This window comes from Balaenoptera borealis, assembly GCF_965194805.1.
Source record: "Balaenoptera borealis genome assembly, chromosome: 9".
Classification (NCBI taxonomy): domain Eukaryota; kingdom Metazoa; phylum Chordata; class Mammalia; order Artiodactyla; family Balaenopteridae; genus Balaenoptera; species Balaenoptera borealis.
Window position 1 is genome coordinate 16,856,097 of NC_138873.1, and position 27,891 is coordinate 16,883,987.

At 43.5% G+C, this 27,891-nt stretch overlaps 1 protein-coding gene across 5 annotated transcripts in view; it reads right to left on the minus strand.

Moving 5' to 3' along the window:
* Positions 1-27,891, minus strand: part of UST (uronyl 2-sulfotransferase) — a 388,933-nt gene that overhangs the window by 196,362 nt on the left and 164,680 nt on the right. For all 5 annotated transcript variants that reach the window (XM_082405540.1, XM_082405539.1, XM_082405541.1 and 2 more), the window contains exons 4-5: positions 17,628-17,707; positions 7,256-7,409 (exon numbers count right to left, since the gene is read on the minus strand). In XM_082405540.1, the coding sequence (XP_082261666.1) occupies positions 7,256-7,409; positions 17,628-17,707 (234 nt within the window). The remainder of the gene's footprint in view (positions 1-7,255; positions 7,410-17,627; positions 17,708-27,891) is intronic.

Genomic DNA, 27,891 nt, shown 5'->3' on the forward strand with positions numbered 1-27,891 from the left:
ACACCAGAGGATGCCCTGGGGATGAATGTGCTAATATGGGGACAGCCCGCTGACCGCATCAAGCCACACACTCGGCTGCGTGTGCGGTTATTCGGTGACATCTCAGGTGGTGGCTGGTGGCATTCTGTTCTCCCCTCGCACAGGCTCCAAGCTCACGGCTCTCTCATGACCCCTCCTTTCCCCCAAAATCCCTTTGTTGTTTCCTACTCGCCTCGTGCCTCTCCTCCTTCTATGCCCATCAACTTCTCTGTCCCAAGCTCCCACGGATACTCCCTGTATTGCTAAACTGCAGAATTGGTCTTTGGTTCTAAAAACACCTGCGACCCCTGCTTTCGACACACTTCAGGACAAACGGATGTCAAAGACATCTCTCTCCGGGGGGGGTCCTTTGTCCTCTGCGCGGCTCACAGCATGTCAGAGCCTGCCGGCCCCGTGCACCTCTCCTCCCCACCCCCTCGGGGGTCAGAACGTGCCGCTTCGGTGACTTTACAACCGCGTGCCTACACCAGCTTAGGTTTCCAAGTAAATAAACACGGGACAAATGGGTGCCAGCGGGCTAGGATCAAAACGTGTCTCCAGCTGTTGGGAACACAAAGAGAAGCTGTTTCCTTAGAAACGGATTCCCAGGAGAAGGGGTCTAGTGGGGCCATCCGAGATCTCAGCAGAAGCCACATGGACCTGACGGTTCAGGACACGGCCCAGAGTGGCCTGAGCCACAAGAGAACAGCAGCCCCTGCTGGTTCCCCAGAGGAGAGAAGCTCCCCGGGTCTATAGAAAAAAATGGTCTCGTGGAGCCACTGATAGAGCCAGGGGTGTGAAAGCATCAATGCTGAAACGTGTTTTGTAAAGTTTTAGCTTTCAAAGCAACTCTGTACAGAATGTTCAATTTATTTTCTCAAGAAGCCTGTGATACAGGCAAGGTAATATGTTCCCATTGTACAGATGAGAAGAGTAAGGTTCGCAAAGGCTAAATCACTGGCTGAGTCACGCAGCGAGGGCAGCCGAGAGCGCAACCTAAGTACACCATGTCCTGGGCCGTTAGCTCAGCCTGCAATCATAAGCCAAATTTGAACTAGTTGGAGACAAAGAACTTTCTTACTTTCAAAGATTTGGAAAACACAGATATTTACTGAAATACGTAAAAAGCAGATGATCCAAATCCCTTATTCGTTTTCTTCCTTTAAGAAAAACGATGCTTTAGGGATGAAGGCACAGCCTGAGGTTTCATTCCCAGGACAGCCTCAGCCAGTCAGGACAGGGTGGAAATTTCCAGAAACAAGTATTTCATACATACACTTCCAAAGCTAAAGGATGCTCAGAGTCCAAAGCTTTCAAGCAGATTAAAATGCATAGCTTTCTGAAAATCTTTGCTGACGCTGGCCAATGTTCAGGCTTCTCCAGAATCCAAATGGGCCAACATGATTCACTGAATTCTTTATGAATTAAGAAGCTGTAAATTACCACTTGTTTTTTCAAACATGCATTACTTTCCACGCTTTATAGCCAAGATGAATAAACAGTATCACAGAGGCAGTTTTCTCCCTGGGAAAATGCCCTCCTCTCTCTTCCTGCTCTTCAAACGGAGGGTCACCTAGTGAAGGATACTCTGGTGAGGTTGCCGTAAGTTTGGGTAAGGAGCCCAGCTTGGTATCTTTTGGAGTTTGAAAGTGCTAAGTGCTGTCTCTGCAGAATATTTTACCATGAAACTTTCTCAGGCCAGGTTTTAGGCAAACAGCAAGCACAAATCACACACGTGTAACTGACAGAGTAGAAATGGCAGCTGACTGGAAACTCAGGGACTGGAAAAGGGAGTGGCTTCGGCAGGAATGAGATTCTCCCCCCTTGCTTGTAAGTCACAACAGTTGCTCTTCATGAGCAGACATTCATTCTCATGAACTGCATTCTGGGTGCCAGGTATTTCCCTGCCCTGGAAATAACGCAGCCTGAACTCCAACTGGAGAAGAGTCTCAAGTGCTGGAACGTGTCAAAGTGTGCCTGGGCTCAGATCTACCCCACCTCCTGAGTTGAAACCCAAAAAAGGATGCAGCTACATCTGCACTCTGGCTCTGGACAAAGAGAAATGAGCCTAAGAGAATTGCCTTTTCACAGCGTGGCTGCTGTAAGTTGAATTTGTATCCGTTCTAGCAATAATTTATTGTAAAATTATTTCCTGATAAATACAAGTGAAGATTGGTTTGGGAAGAAACAGAAACTCTTAGAAAAATCTAATTGTTTCCAGAAAATATGGAAAACAGCTATAAGATGCTTGGGTGTTTGAAAAAAACTGTTATAACAGCTATGTCTTTGTAAAGATGTGTCAGACAAAATGATTTTGCTCAAAAAGCATGGAACTTGGCCCAGTCCTCTTCTCCCTTTACCATTCAGGAAGTCAAACATAAGGTCCAAGTGATCCAGCTTCACAGCGGTGGAGTCAGGACAGCCTCTACGCCTGGCAGGACCCCTAACCCATCACTAGACCCAGGCCCTGTTCCTACATCTGTGAAATGAGAGGTTCCTCATGACCGACCTCCAGGGGCCCTGCGAATCCTACGATCCCTGCGCCCTTTTCCATTTTCTTCCCAACCACCCGGCATCAGAGATGATAATATTTCAGCCCCAGAGGCCCCGGCCCTCTCTCAGCTGTATGCTAAGCAGCTCTGCAAGGCTCACGGCCAGGAGCAGAGCTGCCTGATTTTTGGCAACGGGATAAAGCAAGTGGCTTCGGAGCGCTGAGATCTGGAATCATGTGGGGATATCAGTGGACCCGTTTTGGGCCACCCCCCCCCCCGTGACTCTGTGTGTGTGTAGCGAGCAGGGAGAGGCCTCGCCGCGAGGTCCCCCGAGGGAGTGGCCTGCCCTGCTTGCCCCCTCTGGCGCGGGGTCACCCTGCGTGCATCCCCTTTTGGGCCCTCATGCCCAGGCGGGGCCTCACTGAGGGGACCAGGTCTCCTCACAGCTGCCCTGCACCCCAGCGAGACACAAACAACACCCTCTTTTGAGCGAAACAACTGACCACCCAGGCTTGCCAAAATGAGGACAGGCTCTGAAAGGGGGCAGTTTTATTTCAAGGGTCTGATGGGACCAAGGAGATGGAATGAAAAGTTTCAGCTATGAAAAAAAAAAGGCTGTAGACTGTCTTCTTCCAAATAAACAAACCATCCTTTGAACAAGAAAACAGCCCTCCTAACGGGGTCAGGCTGGAGCTGGCTCATAAAGGAGTCACGTGTCCCCGGGGCCCCTCTCCACTCCTGCTCCCCTGATTTCTCCCTCTGCTACTTTGGGGAGCCCAGTGCTTTCCTGCTGGGGTCTTGCCAAGGAATGAGCTGAGCTCATCTGACACCGGCCCTTCCCAGGACACAGTGTTTTACATTTGGAACGGGGGCCCCTGCAAATCTCTAAGGGTAGAATTCCAGGCAGGGAAATTTCCCCGGAATCTCTCATATCACAGCATAAAGGCTCTTCAAAAATATAAGAGTTGCCTCCATTACCAACTTTCAACATTTTATGGGCTTCAAAAAAAAAAAAACTAAACCATGGGTTTTTTTCTCTCATGTTTACAAAATTTCTCTCGCTAATGATTACAACTTATTGTTTGTGTGAAGACTATGTTATGTGGAATGATTTACAAGATGGCAAAAACTTGGCAGGGTAGAAGAACGTAGACGATTCCCCCAACTCCATATTAACTACATTATAACTGTATTAATATTTTTGTTGTTGTTTATGTTATTGATTAAGTAGAGTGTATTGAGGCTTCTACTAATTCAGCCCCTCTTCTGAGTACCAGGGACATAGATGGAACTCTGATCTTATCTTGTCCTCAAAGAGCTTATAGGCTGTTGGGAGGACAGAAGAGATGTGAAGACATTATATCACCCAGAGAAATGACATGGCCAGCCAGCGCAGAACCTGGTGGGAGCACTGAAGAAGAATATTGGGACATCCATGTACAGCTGTGTAGGTTGTGCACTGCACAACTTTGGGGTCTCCATCCCACAGACCCCATTTTCAATAGAACCCCTGGAAACTTTGAGTGTGAGGAGGCTTGTGAGACTTCAGAACAAGCACCCAGGTGTCAGATATAGGTCTAGAGCAGCAGGGAGGAGTCCTGACTCCCAGAAAGAAGGGGGAGAATTGCTGAGGATGTTTGAAGGCTCATGAGATGACACATCCCCTGCTGGGAGGAGGGCTCCGCTTTTTAGTGGAGATACGGGAGAAACAATCACTGATTAAGGTGTGTACAATTTGCAGCAAGGGCTTAATTTCCAAAATATAAAAACACCTCATACAACTCAACAACAACAAAGCAAACAGCCCAATCAAAAAATGGGCAGAAGACCTAAGTAGACATTTCTCCAACGAAGAAGTACAAATGGCCAATAGGTGCATGAAAAGATGCTCAACATCACTAATTATTAGGGAAATGCAAATCAAAACTACAACGAGGTACAACCTCACACCGGTCAGAATGGCCATCATTAAAAAGTCTACAGATAACAAATGCTGGAGACGATTTGGAGAAACGGGAACCCTCCTACACTGTTGGTGGGAATGTAAGTTGGTATAGCCACTATGGAAAACAGTATGGAGGTTCCTCAGAAAACTAAAAATAGAATTACCATATGATCCAGTAATCCCACTCCTGGGCATATATCCAGACAAAACTCTAATCCAAAAAGACACATGCACCCCTATGTTCATAGCAGCACTATTCACAATAGCCAAGACATGGAAACAACCCAAATGTCCATCAACAGATGAATGGATAAAGAAGTTGTGGTACATATATACAATGTAATACTACTCAGCCATAAAAAGGAATGTAATAGTGTGTTTTGCAGCAACAGTGATAGAACTAGAGATTATCATACTAAGTGAAGTAAGTCAGAGAAAGACAAATACCTCATGATATCACTTATAGGTGGAATCTAAAATATGACACAAATGAATGTATCTACGAAACAAACAGACTCACGGACATAGAGAACAGACTGGTGGTTGCCAAGCGGGAGGGGTTTGGGGGAGGGCTGTAGTGGGAGATTGGGGTTAGCAGATGTAAGCTATTCTATATGGAATGGATAAACAACAAGGTCCTACCATATAACACAGAGAACTATATTCAGTATCCTATGATAAACCACGATGGAAAAGGATATAAAAAGAAAAGAATGTATAAATATGTATAAATGAGTCACTTTGCTGTACAGCAGAAATTAACACAACATTGTAAATCAACTATACTTCAATAAAAAAGGGAGTGCACGATTTGCAGTTATTCATGTTACTTCCCAACTCAAAGTGACTGCAGTGCCTCACAGGGCCTTATATGATCTGTGGTCTCCAAGACTTACCTCTCCGAATTTACCTCCTGCCACTTCCCTCTCCCCACCCCTCACTCTACACCAGCCACTCTGTTCTCCCTGCCGATTTCTGAATGAGCACACAAGTGCCCACTCCAGGCCTTTGGTCCAGCTGCCCCCTCCACTTGGAGCTGCATTCTCCCAACCGACCGAGTGACCAATTCCACTTCTCATCCTAATTGTTGCTTATATGCCAGATCCAATGCCTTCCCTGACCTGCTTATTAACATCGCATGGCAGCTTGTCCCTCATCTCCCCCGCTGCATGATGGATCCCTGGGACCTGCCCCTCCACTTTCCCGCATCACTTTTCACCTTCTGGTAGACTATGAATTTACTTATTACCTACATTAATATTTGAAGAGTAGGATTCATAAAACTTGTTTTCATATCTTTGGTTTTTCAACATCTCCTGCTACACTCGGTTCTAAACTTTTGTAGTATCGGATTGAGCCAGAAACTTTGTAGTATATTTTGATTACATGGAAGATGCTATATGTTTTCAAAAAAAACATATAATGCTAATCAGGTCCAATACAAACTCTAAAGACATTATTCCTCTAGTAAGTGGTTCTATACCCTGAATATGTACTTCTCACTGAATAAAAAAATACAGAGCCATATTCATAACATGTAGTTTAAAGAAAAAGATCAGGGTTTTTGCCATCAAAAGTGAAAAAGAAAAAGAAGTAAAAGCCACTTTAAAAATATACCATCAGAGTATTTCATTGAAGCATTAGGTAGCTGAACAAATGCCGAATGGTGAGTGAAAAGCCTTGGTTTCTAGTGTTGGCCCATCTATAACTAGTTGCGTAGCACCGGATACGATAATCAGCTTCTGTGCATCTCAGTTTTCTCAACTCTAATTGTGAATTTTAAGACATGAAATGACATTATCGAAAAATGCTCCATCCTCCAAACACATACGTTTATCATGCTTTTTAAAATCAAATGAGGAAAGAGAAGTTCTGGCGCTGTGCTGGAACTGGGACTCACGATGCTCTTCTTTCGCTCGAGGGTGCTGCGGTGCACGCGCCAGCGGTGGGCACGCGCTCTGTGTCACACGCCGGCCGCGGAGGCAGATCTGCACGGGGCCCTCCATCCTTCTCTTTCCGCTGTGCCGGACAGCCCGGGACCGCCTCTCTGTGTCTGACGGGCTCTCTCAGACAGAGACCAGCATTTCAGCCTCTTTAACACCTTAGTGGCTGAGGCTCTAAGCCACTCAGCAAGTGTTTGTCCATCTAGGTCACAAACTAGTGGGAAAACGCACCTTTTATTCTGGTGCTGGCTGCAAGATGCACTACTTTCATCTGTCACCAACTCCAAGCCGTGGAAACAATTACTGGGATCAAAATGAACATCCCTATGAAGCTGAGGGTCCCAAAACAAGGTCCAGAAAAGCAAACTGATTTTGCCAAGATGCCTGATTCTGTTGTGCTATGGTGGAAAGGACCTTGGACTTGGAGTCAGAGGACCTGGAAACCGTCAGTCATGGTTGTGCTCGCATCCTTTTGGAATCTCAGGGTTCTCATCTGAAAATACCCCTCCGTCATGGGACTGTCACGGGAATTGAATGGCATGAAGTATGAGAAAGTACTTTGTGACCTTTTCAGAGAAATCCCCAAACACACCAAAACGACAATAGTGCTGGTCAGGATTCCCTGGGAAAGACTATTTCTTCTCTGGGACCTAAAACCGAGCACTAAAGACAAACTGAGGAAAAAAAGACTAGAAACTCATTTGAGAAAATGTGCGTTAAGATCTGGGTCATCTGGAAAATTAATTTCTCACTGGCAAAAACTTGCTCCCTGAGGACGTGCCCTCATCGCATGGAGCTCGTGGATAGGGTGGCCATGGGGAGGGGAGGGGCCCTCTGTTCGAGGCGACAGGACTTACCAGGTAGCGCTCCTCCTGCCTCATGCTGGGGGTACGGATCATGTGATTCTGTTCTCCTCTCCAGTCTCCAAATCGACGGAAAAAATAGTTAGATAAAAACCGGTTGACAGGGTCTCTAATGATGTTGATGTAGACAGGCTGGTCTCCTCCAAACCTATGACGCACACAAACATGGAGCTGGTTACAAGCCATCACTTCGGGAGGAAAATCAAGCCCACTTAGATACTGGCTCCCCTCTAGGTTAATATATCATCCTCAGAAGACCCTGTCTGCTCAGGTGCCAGTGAACAATCTAATCAGCAAGCAGTGTTTCCTGAGGGGCACTTACTATCCTGCGGGAGGTGCCCGTCCAGGTACCTGCTGAGAGGCAGTGAGGGCTGTGCAAACTGCGGTATTTGTCAACGTGAAGGTATAGATGCGGTCTCGTTTTCTCAGGAGGCTGCAGGTTCCTGAGGGCGGGGCCACGCTGAACTGGGTGTTGTATTTCCACTGGCCCTCAAGGAATGTTTGGACTGCCTGGTAAATTCCAAATGTCTCCTTGGGTGAAATGGTACTTATTCTACATTCTAATTCAAACAGTCTCAGATAAGGGGGTCTGCAGGAAGTGGATACTAACAGCCAAAATTTATTAAACGCTCCCTGTTTACCTTGCTGTAATTACTTTGTAACCGACTCGCCAAACCCTCCCAACACCTCAGTGGAGTAGAAATCATAATTATCCCCATTTACACGGGGGGAAACGGAGGCAGGGAGCTCGTAACTTGTGGCTGCTGGATATGAACCCAGGCAGTCTGACTCCAGAATCTGTGCTCTGAACCATGGAAAGAAGATGCCAAAGCTGAGAAAAGTAATACTGTAAGGGATAACATGAACACAACAAAAATCAATATAATTATCCTCAAATGATGGCAGGGGGTTTTAGATAAAAATAAAGCAAATATCTAAGTGTGCCATTTTAATTCCTTCCACAAAGGGACTAGACAAATGCAATGAATTCTGGCCCAAGAGCAAGGCCTTCGCCAGGCAAAAGGATTAGGTTGGCTGAATTTGTCTTACGGATTCCTCCCCTGTCTCTTTGAACTGCCTGAAAGCAGTGACCCTGAAGGGCCTGGGAGAACTCTCCAGGCTCTGGGCAGAGGTCTTGCTCTGGGGACCTCCTGAGGGACCCACAGGCTTCTCTCACCCCGTGACCTTCCGATGAGGATGCCTAGACATTCTGGCAGGGGTCAGAAAGAGCTCAGAGAAAACAAACTGACACGACCCTGCTCCCACCTCTCCAGCTGGCAGACTGTTCACCTTTCAAGACCCAGCCCAGAATCACCGTCACATCCTTCCGCAGTTGACTCCCATCCTCGTGTCGATCCCTCCCTCCTCTGGCTCAAATGCTCTCTCCACACTGTGTGTACATGTCTGCCTCTCGCACCAGACTATGGGCCTCCAGAAGCCAGGAACAATGTCCTTTAGATAGTGTGTGGCACACAGTAGGTGCTCAACCAATGAAGGCATCGTCTTAGAAGACACCATGGGTGGATGTTTCTGAGTTTGCAAGTTTCCGCCACTATCACAGGGCTCTGTGGTAAAGGAAAGTAGACACAACGAGCCACCAATTGTTTTTTGCATATTGATACATAGAACGCTTTCCCCAGGTTTTTTTGTTTTTTTTTTAATGTGGACAATTTTTTAAGTCTTTATTGAATTTGTTACAATATTGCTTCTGTTTTATGTTTTGGGCTTTTGGTTGCGAGGCATGTGGGATCTTAGCTCCCCGACCAGGGATTAAACCCACACCTCCTGCATTGGAAGGTGAAGTCTTAACCACTGGACTGCCAGGGAAGTCCCTCCAGGTCTTTGCGCTTTAAAAGAGAATCTTCAGAGAGAAGAATCCAAAGGCCCAAGAAGGAAGGACTCTCCGATGGTGTGATTTCAGGCGCCAGGATGCGTGAACGCGATTCTGGACCCCTCGAATACACCACATTGGAAAACGCACCACTCAGGAGCAGGGTCAGCAATGCCAACACGACTCTTGTCAGATCCCAGATGTACACGAGGTGACGTTCACGCAGCTGGGCGAACAACTAACTAGTGCCAGAAGTCAGCTGTGCCAACCACCGCTAACCACCATCATCCTGGGTGTATCTTCCTCTTTTGAATTAAATTGGGTTTCATATCTATGATAAACAGCAACTAAAGTAATAGGGTTAGGGATTAGAAAGACAAAGCCTGCATACCAGATGTGAATGCAATTCAACCCTCAAATTGCAACATGCTATTAAAAACCTCAACTGTGCTTCCACGGTCATGTGAGGAATGACTATCACCGCTAATTAGCAGCAGCGCCCGGTGCTGTGGGTCCACGCACGGCTGCCCACTACCACATGTTCTCAGCCTGGTCACAGCCACCTGCCACTGCAGGCTATAGATGAGAAGAATGACAAGGCTTGTCGAGCCGGGGTGTCCTGCTCCTGTCTGCACATTGTGACCCAATGCAAGATTTCCAGAAGAAGTTTTAGACAACGTAGGAATTTATTGTCAAATAGTATCAGATACTGTAATAGCCTCTCTAGAAATTTCTAACTGTGAGAGAGGTATCTGCTACATATCTTTCCTTTTCCAGAAAATGACAGTAATAATGGTTTCAGACCACCAACCCTCATCCTTTTTCTAGGACACACAGCTCCTTCCCAAACTGGCAAAATCTGGGGTGACATGTCAGTTACACAAAAGGGGCCAAACACCACCCATGTGTCCCTGGGCTTGAGAAGGGAAACAAATGTCCCAGCCTCATCCCATCCTCTCTCAGGATCAGTTTGTCTTCTCTCAGTAATTTTAAAATTCTGGTCAGAAGTCCAGGTCACCCTTGGAAGGTCTCTGGGTCACCTGAACGGACTGTTCCCCCCGCCCCTCCCCCGCCTTCCCAGGAAGCACAACACTCTGCCTTATTTTTTAAAACCCTTGAGAGGAGATTCCACAGCCTCCCTGTGAAGCCCATCAGTTGAGGCGTCCTTGTTACGCTCCACCGAAATTCCTAATCTTCCTTTTGTGCACATTTCCTTTGGTTTGATCCACTCGACACAAGGGATCAGCCCCTCTTCAGATGCTTTTACAACTTTTAGCCTTCTCAGCTCCTTTAACGTTTTCTTGCGTGTGTTTCTTTTTGAAATCCCTTTAGCATTGGTCTTGAGATTCATTTCCCTTAATTTTATAATCTATAGCCCTAATTTCATCTTTATCAAGTTTTTAAAAAACCTGAGCCGACCACAGCTGATGACCCCCTCTTTGTCCTTGGTCACCACAATAACCACTGCATATTTCGAGCTCTTTCCAGGCATCCTAAAATAGCAGGTATTTCCAATTTCACTGATATCTGTTCAGAGGTCATATTTACCAACTCTTTAATTACCCCTGTGGGTCTCCTTCTGACCCTCGGCAAATTTACCGTATTCTGTTTTTGGTTTTTTGATGAGAAGATGAAGGTCCAAAGCAGGACATAATTCTCTAGAAATAATAACTGCATCGTTCTCACTTCTCCCGTGCATTCCTGAATGTCTCATTCTGAGGATTTTCTTCACTATTCGCCCCACACAGCTACCTCCATAGATCAACCGATCAATCAACACTAGTCACCTCCCAGTAGCTACACAAAGCACTTGGGAAAGAATTTTAGGTACACTTTCATCAGATCGCTGATGATATTCTTCCTGGGCCATTGTTGCATGTATTAAATACCAAGACTTAAGGCCAAAACTATATACATGACTCCTCTGCAAGGCAGAAAACCATTCAAAAGTGACTGTCCCCAAATGCCTTATGTCAAATATAGCAGATTGCACTGAAGGCCATCAGACTTGAAGGAAATGTTTCAAATTTTATATTTAAGGGGGGTGGGGGGGAAATGGGCAAGTAAAGACTGAAAAAGTTTAGTAGCAGTATCAGTAAATCATGTTTACATAATAAGATTTATAGGCACGGGAGGGAATAAAGTTCTGTTACATTTCCTTGCTTGAGTTTCATGCCAGATGCATTGGTCCGCAAAGGATTTGTGTCACAGGAGATGGGACAACATTCTGTTCTGAACTAAAAGTAATTCTTTAGAGACATAACCTGCTTACCAATACCTGTCTTTGATTCATATTTTACTTTCAATAAAGCATGAAAGTGAAAAAAAAATTATTCTAGAGAGTTAAGACTATTTTGTCCTCCTACTACAGTAGAGTTTTCTATGAGTGCAAACAGCATTTGAAAGTATACATATATACAATTTCTACTTGTGCTAAAATACACATAACATAAAATTTACCCTTTCTGCCATTTTTAAGGGTACAGTTCAGTGGCATCAAGTACATTCACACTGTTGTGCCACCATCACCACCATCCAACTCCAGAATCTTCTCATCATCCCCAACTGAAATTCTGTGCCCAGTAAACAATAAATCCCGTTCCCCTCCTTCCTCCTCACCCCTGGCAATTTCCATTCTACTGAAAGTATATCTGTATTTTTCACCCCTGGCCTAAACGTAGAGGTTATTCCTGTGCTGCCACCCACATCAAAAAAGGAAGAGTGTCCCAAGGCTAGTGGCCCATGCTTTGATCCCTGTCAGTGAGGAAGGAGACACTTTGAAGTGAGAGAAAGGCCTCCGTGGAAAAGGATATAGTTGTTTGGGTGGCAGCATGAGGGGCTGCCTGCAGGCAGAGGAGAGGGAAGATGGTTAGTTAATGGTCAATTGCTGCAACGGGGTGGAAGGGCCGCCCTCCATCCTCACAACCTTATTCAGTGGACACTTTGGTCCTTGGTGCCCAGGACAGAGCCTCCCATCACGAAATGCAAGCAGAGTCTGAGCTACTCTCTGCTCCCTGAGTGTCCTGAGGGAAGAGAGGCGGGAGCTTCTGCTGAGTGAGGGTGGGGCAGCTGGGACACTGGAGGTAAGGTTCCTGCTAGGAGAGGAAGATGACTTGATGGAAGCAAATAGAGGACAAGGAGGAAGCCCTTGGTGGTGTGCAGGGAGATGGGCTCAGGGCAAGTCCAGATCATACTACCCCCTGCCGGGCCAGCCACGTGTGTGGGCTCACCGGTGGCAGAGTCCACCTGCTGTGGAGGGAAAAGAGAAAAGGGAGGCGGAGAGTGCCATTTTCAGAAGATGAGTCCAGCCATGTCTTCACAGGCTAAACTGAGAGAAGACTCTCAATCTGAAAATCAAACTTCTGGGCTCTGTCTAAGCAGGTAAAGATAGCATTCAATAAGCGCTAATATCAGTTTTATTTTGACGCTCTCTTCAGAGCTTGAGGCGTCTGTCACTATTACAAAAGATTTGCAGGACACAATTAAAATGGATGACTTTGCTAATGAGAATGAAAACAAAGTCCACATTTAGAAATAAGATGTGGAAACCCGTTTGAATTATAGAATTAGCGAGATCAGATTTGTTTTGTTAAATGATGCCATCAGAGGGCAGACTTTGCTCACATCAGTAACTAAGACCTCCCTTCAAGGGAAGAAAGAAAGTGTCCAAAACTCACATCGTGTCCTTGCACATCACATCCTACTTACTTCTGCAGTGATTGATTGATTTTTAAATGTTTTGCTTTTGCAAGTTAGTTTTGGCATTGGAGCCACCATCAGAGACAAATAAGGAAAGAGAAATGGACACAAAGAAGGGTAAGGGGGTCATGGGTGAGAAAGGAAGAGACACGGAAAAAGGTTAAGAGTAGGGGTAGTTTGAGATCAGTTAGTGTATTGATATCTCATAATTCGCTTGGGCTATTTTCATAGCATTGAGCTCTGACACAAACCTTCACAGTGTTTTCCCTGCAAGACCCAAGTTGGGGGTCGAGGGGGATTGTAGATAGGAAAAAAATTACTTCCCCCCCCCGCCAAAAAATAATCTTAGAAAACAAAACGGGGCAGGAGGGGGGAAGATAAATTGAATTGTCTGTCACAGTCTTGATGATCTAAGACATACTTAAAGAGATGATGTTGGGAGGCTGAACTTTTTCAAAAATTCTAATTCTTTAGGTGACTTCAACAACTGGGAACAGACACATGAAACCAGAGTACAAAAATATTAAACATCACAACAAAGAGTAGCATCTTTTAGGCCGAGGTAATTTTGACTCACTTCTCCAGGTAGACCAGGTGAAAAACGTTTGTCTGGCCTGAACTTTCAGGTAGCTCAAAAACCATGTGAAAGAGCAGTGGAAAACCTCACGAACCCAAATTGATCTGAGGTTCCTGCTGACCTCGTAGTGTTTATCTCCTCTGGCAGGAAGCCTTCCCCGAGGCAACTACAAAAGCACTATTTTGGTCTGATAGTATTGCTTTCTATGGTTGAATTAATTAAAATGGATATGGTGAAATTGTTCCTTCTAGGTCTAAAAAAAAAAAGAGAAAAAATGGGACAGGACAAGATGCCTAGGTTATGAACAAATGAAACTTATTGAATCACCAAAAACTCACAGGATAGAATTTTACATCACTCAGAGTATCTAAATTCCAGACAAGAATGCCATACTTAATGGAGAAAAAGAAATAAGGGGCGATTCATTTTGGTATAATGCCGTACACTTCAAGAGTTCAGAACATAAATGTACAAAAGAAGGTGTTGGGAAGGAGGTTAGACTTTCATTCTTACATTCCACTTGCCAGCAAGTGTTTTGCTGCATGTCAAGAATGTAAGGAAACTTAGACATAAAGCATGAATACAGAATATTAGGTTGCAGCGCCAATTCTTCTCTTAATAACCTCATTATTGTGAAACAATGCGTGTCAGCAAAGATCAGGGTAGGTGTCTTAAGAGCAGCTTAATTATCTCTATGCCTTATAATTCAAAATACAGAACTCAGTTTTAAAAGTATTGTGAAATCCCTCTAAACAAGTCCCAACATAGTTGTTTTTCTCTATTAATTGTGTATTTGGGGGCTTTCCTTGTATGCCCACAGTTTGCCATTTATACCCAAGAAATTTTCTTTAAATAAAGCTATTCCCTTGAAAAAGAAAAGCTGATGGCTTAAATTCTCATGTTCAATGAGTGTAATAGTCTTGTAATGTGTTAAAATTCAACGTGTCCTTCTGTTTATGCTTATGGAGGTCTCGTAGCTGAGGCCCCGGGCCTTGTGCATGTGGGATGGGAAGAGAGAATGAGATTGAACCCATAGTCAGCATGAGTTTTTTCGAGCTTATCAGGCCAGTCTCTACTTTTTCCTGCTTAAAACTCTTCACTACCGTTCCATTCCTGCTGTGCTCCCATTTCCGGGATTCCTTTCCATCCTTCTCTTTGTTCAGTTTTTGCTCAGGCTGGTTCCTGGGCCGCCAGTGCCCTTCCCCTTCGTTTGTCTAAAGCTGACCCATCCCTCACAGCCCAGCAGCAATGGCTCCTGCTCCAGGAGGGAGGGTCCCTGCCCTCCCACTTCCCCTAGGGGACACCCACTGAGTCTTTCTCCTAAAGCTCATCATGTTTCGTGGCTGCTTCTTCCTTAATGGACGAAGAACTTACAGTTCCCTGAAGGCAGGGACAGCATTTCTTGTTCACTGCAGAAGCCCCAGTCCTAGCGCAGGGTCCAGCGATAGAGGGTCGTCAGTATGTATGTATTTAACTGAACAAAATGGAATCGAGGGAGGAGAAACAAGCGAGAGCAGGGCCCTGTCCTCAAGGCGTTACATTAGAGACGCTGCCAGGCTGCACTGGGACAGGAGCCAAACTGGGGGCTCAGACTGAGGCTTCTACAGAAATGCCTTTTAAATGCCACTTGGAGTACACATAATATCCTTCTCTCCAAGAACTTCAAAGGCTTTCCTTCACGTGTTTCGAGCATCCCTACAAACCAGGGGTGGGCAGGAACTGTCCCTATTTTATAGATGGGAAAACGGAGACCCTCTCCCCTCAAAAGGTTAAACTGTTCGCCGAGCCTATGGTCAGCAGGAAGGTCTGACAGCCAGGCTGACGCTGCTTCCGGAAATGCGGTGTCTTCTAAAAGGTGTTTATCATTTTTTTTTTCTTTCAGAACTAAATCAATCAAGATTAAACTCTCGGTAGTGTAGGCCATGATAAAATATGGCCACCAGGCTGTGCCCAGCTCTGCTGATCCAATTAAGATATTGGTGTTGGCTTGTCACTAGAGTGCTACACTATCCTGATTAAAATTAGTTGTGTTGCAATTTGTTTTGGTTGTAAAGGTTTGCCCTTGAAGCAAGAGGAGTAAATGAATGAGGTTTGACAAACTTATGGTTCCCAGGGAGTAAGGGGCAGGGGGAGGGATAAATTGGGAGATTGGGATTGACATATACACACTACTATATATTAAACAGATAACTGGGGGCTTCCCTGGTGGTGCAGTGGTTGAGAATCTGCCCGCTAATGCAGGGGACACGGGTTCGTGCCCTGATCTGGGAAGATCCCACATGCCGCAGAGCAACTATGCCCGTGAGCCACAACTACTGAGCCTGCGCGTCTGGAGCCTGTGCTCCGCAACAACAGAGGCCGCGATAGTGAGAGGCCCGCGCACCGCGATGAAGAGCGGCCCCCGCTTGCCGCAACTAGAGAAAGCCCTCGCACAGAAATGAAGACCCAACACAGCCAAAAATAAATAAATTAATTAATTAAGGGAAAAAAAAGTAGAAATCCAATAGCCAAGAAACATTAAAAAAAAAAGAATACCTTCTAAAAAAAAAACAAAAAAACAGATAACTAATAAGGACCTACTGTATAGCATGGGGAACTCAACTCAATACTCTGTAATGACCTATATGGGAAAAGAATCTGAAAAAGAGTGGATGTATGTATATGTATAACTGATTCACTTTGCTGTACACCTGAAACTAACACAACATTGTAAATCAACTATACTCCAATAAAAAGTTTTAAAAAAAGAAGAAGAAATGAATGAGGCTTGAGGACGTCAGGGGTGACGCAGGAAGGAGGGAAGGAAGCGCATGAGAGAAGCAAGGGGTCAGAGGGTCCGTGCTCTGCCGTCTACAAGTCATAAAACACAAGGCCCGAAATAGCTACCCAGTCCTCGTTATCTAATTATGTCTAATTATATGTTCTTGGCCCACCGGAAGTGAGAGGCAGGGCACGTACCCCAAACAGTCCAGTGACAAGCCACTTTAGACATGTAGCTGGAGACCCACTCAGCTCTCCTGGACGCTGTAGCCCTGGGCCACTGAGGATAATCCGCAGGTGTCCTCCTCACCTGTTCACCACCCGAGGGGACTCTGGGTATCAGACAGGCTGGGGAAACTTCAGAGGAAACTTGCTTTCAAAGATAAGGCAGCAACTCCTCTTTGCTGTTTAATAACTTGCTTTGCTGAATCTCATTCTCTTTGCACTTCATTTGCACAGGGCCTGCTGCACAGCAGGAAAGTGCTTTGAAGGCTAAAACCTTCTCCCACCCTGGCAGACTGTTAGGCATCCTGCGGCAGGGCAGCCAAAGTGCCTGCCCAGTGCAAACTCAGGCCTCCCTGGTGGCCCGGCCCTCGGGGCCATTAGGTCAGCACAGCTAGCAGGACCCTCCTGTGGGCCTACGAGGTCCCGTTATCCCCACGGGAAAAGCAGTGAGGGAAGTGCCGGTCAGATGGCTGATGAGGGAGGCCCAGGGTCCCGGACTGGTCAGCAGATCTGACCCTGGACCCAGTGCTCTGTCAGCCCAAACCAACTGTGAGCTCAGACAGGCCAGCCTGCGAGGAGGAATCTGAGAACTCCTGGCACAGTTGACAAGGCAACCTGTGCTAATGGATTCCGGGGGAGGAGAGGAACTTGCCCAGAACTTGCAGTTAGCAACTTGACAGCTCAAGGGTCTAAACACATAAATTCGAAGATTTGCATTATTATCAAAAGGTCCCTGCAGCTGAAGAAAAAAGCAGATTTCTAGAATACCCACCAGCATCAAACACGCAAGGCTTAGAGTAATCAAATGGAGTATTAAAAAAGGTAGAGAGGCTGGTCCTAACGTTTTGGACCCTATAAAATACACGTAATTCCACCACTAAGTTACTGCCAGAGTCCTGTGCGAGTTCAAATTGTATAAAAATGTGCAATGAAATATGTCTGCTAAAATATCCATCTCTTGCCTATTTTGTTTCAATACAAAACCTAATTTTTTTTTTTTTTTAGAGAGAACTATCGGGTCAAACGGCTTCTCATTAAAAATAATTTCAAGTTTCCACAAGATTTAAGATTAATATTCTAGAAAGAAATGAACTTCTGTCCAAATATTTCAAATTTTGATCCCTCTACAGCAAAAATAAATGGATTAAAAATGCCTTTTGAAGGGCAATTACACTACCTAGGAAATGAAGGTAGATTTTAAAGTAATTGTTTGTTAGAAGGAGACTAAGTACTGAAAAGAAACGAAAGAACCATTAAACTGGAAAATATCTTACCTTGAGAAGTTGAGGAAATGAACATGTCGAGTGAATAAATAGGGCTGTTCGGCAGTACTTATATTTTTAATCAGTTCCATCTATTAAAAAAAGTACAAAATTAGCATATATAGGATCTAATTTACCAAGCTATATTAAGCTAAAGGTTATCTCCCCTACTCTTTTTATCCTCATTACCTCTTGGACCAGGGCCAAACAGCTGTGTTTTGTGCAACATTTATGAACTTTACATAAGGCTTCTTACTAAATAAAACACAGCTATCCCAATGTATAGTCCTGTATTTAATTTAGTTGATTGCCACCATGAAAACAAAGTGACAGGTTAAGTAATTTTAGCTGGAGAAGTCAGCCTGTTGCTGTACCGAAATGCAAATAAGAAAATGCCTTTAATCCCCTCCTTTAAAGTCAAATCAAGACAAAGGTTATTATTTTACATTTCTATAATGATCTTACTGGGAAATACAGAAGTATTTGAAACTAGTTCTGCAGAATTGAAAAGTGGGAATAAAATGAGGCAATACCTCATTATTTTTCTCTTTGATTATAAAATTTACAAAGCAAGTATTTCATAGGAAACACACAATCCTCTCCTCCACCCCACCCCCCACCGTCCCGCCCCAAACACACACACAAAGTCTTGGTTTTTTGGTGGGTGGTCATCTGAATTATTTATTTGCAGTTATCAGCAAGGCAAAAAGTAGTTTTAATTTGTATAAACTAACAGTTACGGTCTTCTGGAACATGTCATGATACAGAAAATGTTTAGTAAAATCTGTTAGAAATTCCAAGCATTCTTATGACTCCCTGACTTCCTGAATTCCACTTTCCTTAGATTTTCTAATTTGCCCCATCAAAGCTGACACACTGGAATTTTTAAGAAGCACATTGAAAATTGCTACTTTGGATAGACATCAGAAGGGCAGCACTTCACATTTTATAAAATAGTTCAAGTTGAAAACTGGAAACAAAAACGGTCATTCATGTGTAAACTATAAGAGCAATAACAATAAAAAAATCAGAGTCTGGAACTCCAGGTTTGTCTCAAGCATGAGACGAAACCTGGTCTGCCTTGTTCCCTGCTGTCCAGCTCAGGGCTGACATCCACGGAAATGCCCAATAAATATTTCTTAAATGAATTAATTCCAACTAGTGCATGACTTACAGATCGTTACATGAGGACGTCGTTGCCTAAACCCTTTCATTAGATATTCGTGCTCACAACGACTGTTTGAAGAAATGAAATTGAATTTTAAAAGTAAATGACTTGCAGTTCGTAACCAATGCTTCTGTTCGTCAGTGGCAGGCACGGGTAAATAATGGTCTGCCTGTCCCCACGCTTGAGCGTAAAAGGAAATTGAATCCTGCCTTTTTATCTACTGTTTATCCTCTACATCCCCCCTGCATGCCCCGGCGCTTGTTTTCGGTAATAAAACTTTCGGCTTCCTTCATACTGTAAATTTTGATTTTTGTTGATCTATCAGTAGAATCACCGTTTCGGAAGCACAACCACAACCAAAGGTAACAATTTGAAAGCACAACCAAAGGTAACTGATCTCTGAGGATGTCTGCTTAGAAGCATAACTGTGGATGTTTAATATAAAGACCATTTAATGCTTTAATCTTTAGATGATTTTTCTTCAGATATTTCTCTGCACACATAAGAATAATATGAGAAAGCACCCTAGCATTGCACAAGACTGGAAAAACAGGTCAGAAGAAAACCCGTTTCTTTCACATATTCAACATTATATTACATTCTCTAAACACATGTCAATGTGTTAAATTTAATGGAAGAACAGTAGTGGTTAGATTATGAGAACAGTGTCATAATAGTCATAAAGCTGTCTATTTCATGAGGAAAAATGGATTAGCAGTGACAAGGCATAACTCATTCGAGACGGATCTTTAAACAAAGAATAAAGGTTACTAATGCTTGCATTTATTGCATTAGTACAGGGAAGTCAGGGAGTAAATCTCAGCTCTCATGCATTTGACCCGCACACCAAATAGGAAAACCCATGTGAAGTACCATAAGACATTAGGTTCACAGTATCACATGATGGTCTTCACAAACGCTAACTTTCCCCATGTCTAGTGACAAGCGACTGTCTCCTGAGCCCCCGCTGGTCATCACCTGAGTTCCCTCTTGGTCTTCCCATTGCTGCCAGCAGCCTGCCTTTTCTCTTGTTCAACTCTTATCTGCATGGGTGGCAATGGCACTACCTAAAATTATCAAAGAAACTAAGTCTCCCTTTCCTTGGCTCATGCAGGACCACTGCTGATCTTTAATTCCACTGCATTCATTCATTCAGCATTTATCGGGTGCTTACTAAGCCCTGGACATCAAAACCTGAATAAGATCAGTGGGAAGACACATAAAGACAAGACAGTGGAATGTGTCCTAATGATGTTCCCAAATCTACCCTGGCCAAAACCACACTCTTGATCTTCGCCCATCTTCACTCCTTTTCCAGTTAATGGTACTCTCCATATCCTCACATTTGATCTGGGTCTTTCCTGAACTCCCATATTCAATCCCTTGCTGAGTCATGTTAATTCTGTCTTTACTATCTCCCTCAGCTGGCTCTCAAGACCCCACATCCTGTGGCCAGCCAAACTAGACTCCTCCATATTCCTTCCTCACACCATGTCCAAGACTGCTGTCCAAGCTCAGGCTCAAGATTCTTCTTATAGAATGTTCTTCCTCTTCTCGCTGCATGTCCAAATCCTAATCACTCTTACATCTGGCTAAAATGCTCGCCTCCTCCCAGTAGCCTTCCTGGATGTCTCCTTTCATTCACCATCCGTTGATTTCCAACTCTGTCAGACAATGTGCCACTCCGGGTTGTGGCTATAGAGATAAAAGATTAGGTTCTTGCTTTCAGGAAGCTCAGAGTCTCGGGGGAGAAGGGGACGAGCAGGCAGGGGCCATCATGTGATAATCACCATGGGGTACAAGGCACGGAGGTGAGGCACCTGTCCCCGCTTGCAGATGGAGAGGTGATGTTTCCCCACGGAGTTGTTTCTAAGTGGTTTGCAAGGACCCACAGGAGTTAACAAGTGAAGAAAGGGACTCGCAGCATGGCAGACAGAGTGAACAGTGGATGCAAAGGACAAAACACAAAAAAGACATGGATGTTAAAATTGCCAGGAGGTCAGGCATGGGATCAGCAAGGCAGTAGATAACTAGAGAGGAAGGTACGAGCTGGGTAATTGAGGGTCTTGCAGGTCACATGAAGGATTTTGACATTTATCCTCTGGGCAGTCCACAGCCAGAAAGGATTTTTTTTCTCTCAGATCTAAGGTCAGGTGGAGAATGTGAAGAAGAGGGTGAGGATTGGAGAGGCAGAAAGCTTAGCTGGGAAGACGGCAGTAATCCCAACAGGAAATGATGAGGTCATGAACGCGTCACTTCTCAGTGGGGGTCCCACACCCGCAGCACCAGCATCAACTGGACATGTGTCCAACAAGAATGCAGGTCCTCAGGCCTCATTCCGCACCTACGGAATTAGGAGAAACTCTGGAGGTGGGGCCCATCAATCCGCGTTTTAACAAGCCCGCCAGGAGAGTCTAAGGCTTAACAGTTTCAGAACCACGGAATGAAGTGCGTGGAAGTGAAAATAAATGGAGAGATTTGGGTACATTAAGGAGGGAGAATCTGCTGAGCCTCGTGGCAGCTGGCAGCAGAAGGGAAGGAGAGGGTGTGGTCAACAGAGCTTCCTTCTCAGAGTCCTGGCTGGGATCTGAACATGTGGTGGCACCCATTGGTGGAGACAGGGAACACTGCAGGAGGAAGCAATCTGGCTCCAGAAGTGAGGGGAAATGGGTTTGGTTTCGAACATCTCTGGGTAGAGATGACATTGCCTTCTTTAACTTCCCACAGTACTGTGAGAATTTTCCAGGACATGATCTGTTTACGTTACATTATAGCTGAGTTTGAGTGCTGGCTTTGAACCAGCTTGAAAGCTCCTTGAGGGTTGTGGTCAGGTTTTATTTCTCCCCCAGAAAGCCAAGCCCAGGTGCCTACATAGAAGACATACCCATAATTGTTTATGCAACGAAGTACGCTCTTTAGAAAAAATTTTTTGGAGTTAAGAAATATACAGTTCACTGAAAACAGAATTAGCACTGAGGCAATGAATTCAGCCTTTCTGGGGCAGATCTGTGCCTTCATTACCGTGGTGTCACGTGGAGTTAACAGTTTTACTACTACAACATCTAGGATGTAACAACACCAAACAAACTATCATTTTCTGAGTGGTTCCCAGGCTATGCACTGTATCGAGATGCTCTTTATACACATACCGTCATTTCATCTTCAAAGGACTCCGTGAGTTCAGTATTATTATCCAGGGTTTACAGGTTAAGAAACTGAGGCACAGAAAGGCTACATAGATTGCTTACGGTCTCACCACTAGAAAAAGTTGGAGCCAGGATTCAAATCCAAGTCTGTCTGACACCAAAAATCCTGCTACTTATCACTAAGCTACAATCTCCTCATCATTCCCACTGCTTTTCAATCTATATATAACCTGTTAAGATGGGAGGAAGGGGTCGGTTAGCAAAACAACTCTGGAGAGTTGATAATATGAATATTATGAATTAATATGAAATAATATGAATTTTCTACCTTTTATGTGATGGGCTGAAAAATTAAAAGAAAGTTCTAACAGGTGGAAAAGCATTAAAAATAATTTTTTAAAAAAGCATTAAAACACCAGAGAGAATATTTTTTAAAGTTCTAGGTAGGAAAACAGTATATTATAACAAGCCAGGAATGAATTTAAAATACTAAAAAAAAAAAAGAAAGAAAGAAAAAGAACTATGTAACGGAATGGATCTAAAGGAAGAAGTTAAATCACAGCACATCTGAGAATGAGACAGAATTGAAGTTTAAAAAAAGAGGCAAGAATCAAACAGAATTTATAATGCAGAGGATATGCCAGGCAGTAGCTTTTAATCTTTCACTGTCAACCTAACTGCCTGAGATGATAGCGCAGAAAACCTTTACACTGCAGTTCTACAAACACAGCTGGTTAGTAAAAGACTTCTTTGGGAAATGCTCATCAGTGGTAACTGGCAGAGTATTGACCCTACTCTGATCTGAATTCTTGAGTCACCCGTGAACAACTAGATGCCCTATAATTTTGCACAAATCTTAAATGAAAGAAAAGCATGTTTTTACACAGCAAAGCCAACCAAATAAGGAGTAGGTCAGAGGAGAACTCCTTGGTCCTTTAACCTCAGAGGCCAGGAGGTTGGCTGTGGGCTCAGGTTATCTTTCCCTCTTCCTCCTGCAAAGAGGAAGCCCTTCTTGCAGGAGGTAAGATGATCTTCCCACCTTCAGCGTGGAGCTGCGCAGTCAGTGCAACACATGCCTGCAATGAAGAAGAAGACCACCAGGGGGAGCAATGATGTGAACAAGGCTAAGAGGCTGCGTCTGAATAGAGAAAAATCAATCTCGTGGCTACAACTGGAAGGAGAGGAGAAAACGTCTTAATTTTTCAGGCCTTGTTGCTTCTTTCTTTTTCCTGCCTTTCTTTCCACTGAGTTTTCATTAGCAGACTCAGCTTTTGTCTATAGGACTCCAAGATAAGACCTCGTTTGCAGAACTGGGTGAACTTATTAGCCCTGTGGCCTGGAGACGGACTCAGCTCATCTTTTTGGTTTGCTTCCAAAGTCCGGTTGGAGCACCTCTGATGCCTGTGGACACATCCCTCCTAGTCTAAAGTCAGGAAACTCTGAGGGTCATTCTAAGGAGACTTTTCCAAAACGTCTCAAGCAAGGGTGAGGCTTCTGAGATCAATGTGCAGGCTTCTGAGGAGACACCCCTCAATAAGACTTCAGGGGAAATAAGATGTCTTCAGAGTTTTGAGGGATTCGCAGGTGAAAGAGGAATTTTTCTTGCTTAGTGGAGGATTCCCCTTAATAGAAAGAAAACTTTCTAATAATTAGAGGCTTTCATGCAATGATTCTTCACTAGAATTGTGCATGAGCATCTACTGGGGATTTTTCCCCCCCATGATACAAATATGTGGGCTCCACCATTAAGAGTATATAACTCAGTATTTTGTAGTAAGACCTAGAAATACGTGTTGTGAAAAAGCTCCCAAGAAGACTCTGATGCCCATGATAGTTAAGAACCAATTTTTTTATTAACCTCCCACTCACTGCCCAGGAATAATGTTCTATCTCCTTAGCCTAACATTCAAGGTTCTCCAGGATTTGACCCCAGTTCACTTTCAATTCTTATTCTCCCACATTCTTCTTGAGCACTTACTTTTTCCTATAAAAGAGGGTGATAATACTTTCCTAATAATGTTGCTTAAAGGATTAAAGTAAGATGCACAAACATCTAGTGTGCTGTCTGGTGCTCAGTATACACCAATAACAGTAGGTCTCCAATGAATATATATCACAATGGATAAAGAAACAATGGCGAGACCTGCCTCAAAAACAAATGAGTGAACTTTTGCCTTTAAACAGAGGCCGTTGACCCTGCTTTAGGGAAGCCTAGGAGGAATCCCCGTGGCCCCAAGACCGTTTCCAAATCTAACATGGTTTCTTTAGGCACACTTTCTCTTCTCGAGTCGCAATGCTTTGTAGTCACAGACTTGTACTTTGCAGTGGGTGAGAGCAGTGGGGAAGGGAAGTTAAAACACTATAAAGAAATTCTGTTTCCGACCAAGAGGCTAAAGCAATCTAGAGCACACAGACATAGGGGCTCTGTCTCCTCTACCCTTTGAATACTTCTCAAGATTTTAGTCATTTGAATGGCTGTTGAACAGAGTCAGAGCAGACGTGGAGTTTATAGTGAAAGAGTAGCCTTTACTGATATGGCTGATGGAACCGTGTAGGCTGGTCCACCAGCTCCAAACTGTGAGAGCTCTGTGGGATGCAACTGAGAGCCACAAACACTCACAAAGAGTCCCCTGGCCAACTAAGAGGGGGAAACTCTAGGTGAAAGCTGGTTAAACAGATTTTTCATTTTGTTTTTAGTTGAAAGAATTCTCAGAGTCCTTAAAATGTGAATAATTGTCATGACTTTCCTAGAGGGAGACAAGGGGACAACATTTCCCAAATTTATTGAATCATGGTACTTTCTTTTTTTTCAGTGTCTTAGGGGACTAGGATACTCAGTAACACACTTAGGGAAATGCTGATTTGATGGTTTTGGCAGGGATCCTTAACTCTGTAACTCCCGTGGCACTTGATCAAAAAAAAAAAAAAAGTTTTCTGGACTCTACCCTAGAATCTCCAGGAGAAGGGCCATTGCAACTATATGTTTCAAAAGGCTCAGCTGGGTATTCTGCTGAGTGTGTGTGCAGAGCAGATAGCCACTGCATTAGGAGAACGGCTCCTGGATTCGGGAAGGCCGAAGTTCAAGTCCAGGTACCATGGATAGTCATTTTATTATATTTGGAAAGTGACTTCATCGGGTTGTCCTAGTTTTCTCATCCATAAGATAGGAAATCATACTCACTCACCGGTACAGTTTTAGGCCCAGAAGAGTTAAATGAAATAATGAAGTAAAACAATTAGCGCAGAGTAGGTGCTATTTGCAATTTGTAGTCCTCAATAGCTTCAGTATAAATAAAAATAGAAAAAGTATTTGCTTTCTCCATCGTTTAGGCTCATATGCCAACAATTTTTGCCTTTCTCCAACCGGAATGAAATAATTTTGAACTCTTATGTCTGTGATATGCCTGTGACACTTTGACTTTTGTTATCCTTAGAGCAATGTTCTGAAAGATAGGGTCAGACCATTAACAAACATGGTTATGAGTCTTTTGGAAATCACGCCCCATGTCTTCTGGAAAATAGTTCTTTATCTTTTAGATTGTACATAATCTCCATTTTCCAAGAAATTATCTAAACTAGCCCAAGAAATTGAAATCTGGATTTAGAGCATAAATGAAATGATGTCATCCTAGGTTTGCATTATATGCCCTGCAAAGGTCCAACATTTGGCCAGCACCAGCTGTCCATGTTCTTCTGTTGAGGCAGAGTTTTCTAAAATATTAACTTCAAAGGCATTTCTAGTTCTATAAGGGCAGATGTAATGGGATTTTTATAGACATTCTAACATTTGCTGTCTTTCAGGTTCTCTTTCCTTTTTAATAATCCCTCAGTGTCTTATCCCATTAAATAGATTTTTAAAATCGAGTACTGAATGGGGATGTGTGCGTATGGGTATGGGTGTGTGTGTGTGTGTGTGTGTGTGTTGTGTGATGACAGCTACCCTCCAGGGAGAAATGTATGTGTGAATTTGACTCTGGCCCAGAGAGGTGCCACTGTGTATGAATGCAAAGGTACAGATGATTCCAGCCTTATATGTGGATACTTTTCTGAAGTTCATTTGTAAGTCAGTAGTTGGGAACTTGGAATACATTTTCTCATAAAAGAAATGTTCTACATGGTGGAGAGAGTCCCGGGCCAGCCCACAAGAGCCTGTTTAACTTGTACTGCACCTGAAGCAGAATTGTTATTAACTCCAGAGAACAGTATTTCCATGGAAACACATTTTCAGAGTTCTACTCTGTAATGTTGAGAACCACTGACTATAAAATTTTAACTTGTCTCCTAAATCACTTACCCCCTTTTCCTTTAATAAATTATCAAGAAGAGGAGCTATTCACACCACAAATTATTTCTTGAATATGTTAGGTTAAAATAATATTTTTTTCTTTGCTTGTTTCACGCCCTTTGAAACTTTAGAAAAAGGATGCACGTAAAAAGAAAAAGAGTTTCTTTAAACATTCTTGAGCTACTTCAAACTTGTTTTTTTTTGTCCTGGCATTTCCTGGCTCTCCTTGTATGTCACAGCCTGCTCGGCTAGCTGCACAGAGGCAACTGTCACTATCCTTATGTTTGTTTTTAAATACATCAAAATTGTTTGTTTTTTTCTACCACATCTTTACCTTTCCCTTAAGTTTTTAAAACTTGCTTTATAATTTAATAGGAATCTGGAATAACTAAGTAATGAAATATATTCTAGGTCACACTGACCACAGGAATCAGAAATGTTTCAACTAATTATACACAGATTATGGTAGAAGTTGTATAAATATATCACAGAATCACAGGGCTGGAAAGAACCTTAAAAGATTGTCTAGTCTATTCCCTGGCTTCTAGACAAGCCAGTCATTCCAAACAGATGAGAGCTAACCTCTATTTTAGAGGAGAAGGATGATTTTGGCTTTAACCCTTTCTAAAACATTTAACAATTCATGCACCATTAGTAAATTATTCTTCACTTTTCATCTAAATTCTTCCCTTGACAGTTCCTCATAGGAAACAAAGTAGGTTGATTTGTGTAAAATCCCACAGTATATTTAAATTTCACATTTTGTGCTTACTCTTCTAGGGCCTTCCTGAACATCTCAGGGTCTAATACTTTTGTTACTTTGCTCCCTCTGGTTTGTTACACTTTTCAGCAGTGGGAACTAAAATCTAGCTACTGTGTTTTGTTAGGCTTCAAGAACTGAGCATAGTTTCCACACATAGGAACATTTAAGTCTAACCTGATAAGCAGACCCAAAGACTCAAAAGAAAACCAAATTTTATATTTATAATAAAATTGCAATAGCATAGGCTATTTATTATAGTCACTCTCTTTCAGGTAGTGAAAATAGCATAGGCTATTTATTACAGTCACTCTCTTTCAGCCCTAATCTTATTCGTTCTTCAGTAAGGTAAGGAAATCAAAGAGAATCTACCCCTATGGAAATTATTGATAAACTGTGATATCCTTAAATGTCACCAAATATAATATTTCTATTGAGCACCTACTACAGAACCTGCAAGGGGTAATCTCAAAATATTTTTTGCTGATTGATAATGACTATTTAGACTTGTTACTCAGAGACTCTTTAATGGAAGTTTCCAAAGGAATGGGCATTTTAATCTCTATACTGTGGACAACACTAAACATATAGGCTTTATAGTAAGTACTGCTGGCTGTGTTATGCACTTAAAACAGTCCTACCATCCCCCGTGATAAGAGAGACAGGAATGCTTATTGCATATTCCCTTTCTGTGTGAGGTTTTGAATGCCTCAAAGGTGGAGATCATGTCAGAAAGAAGCAGACACGGGTGGAAATTTCCATAATTATGGTCTCAACCTGACAGTCAACCATATACCTTGTTTATTCCCCAAACTTACCCTGTCACTGAGTGGTATGATGGTTAATTTTATGTGTCAGTTTGACTGGCCAAGGGATGCCCAGATTAAACAATATTTCTGGGTGTATCTGTGAGGGTG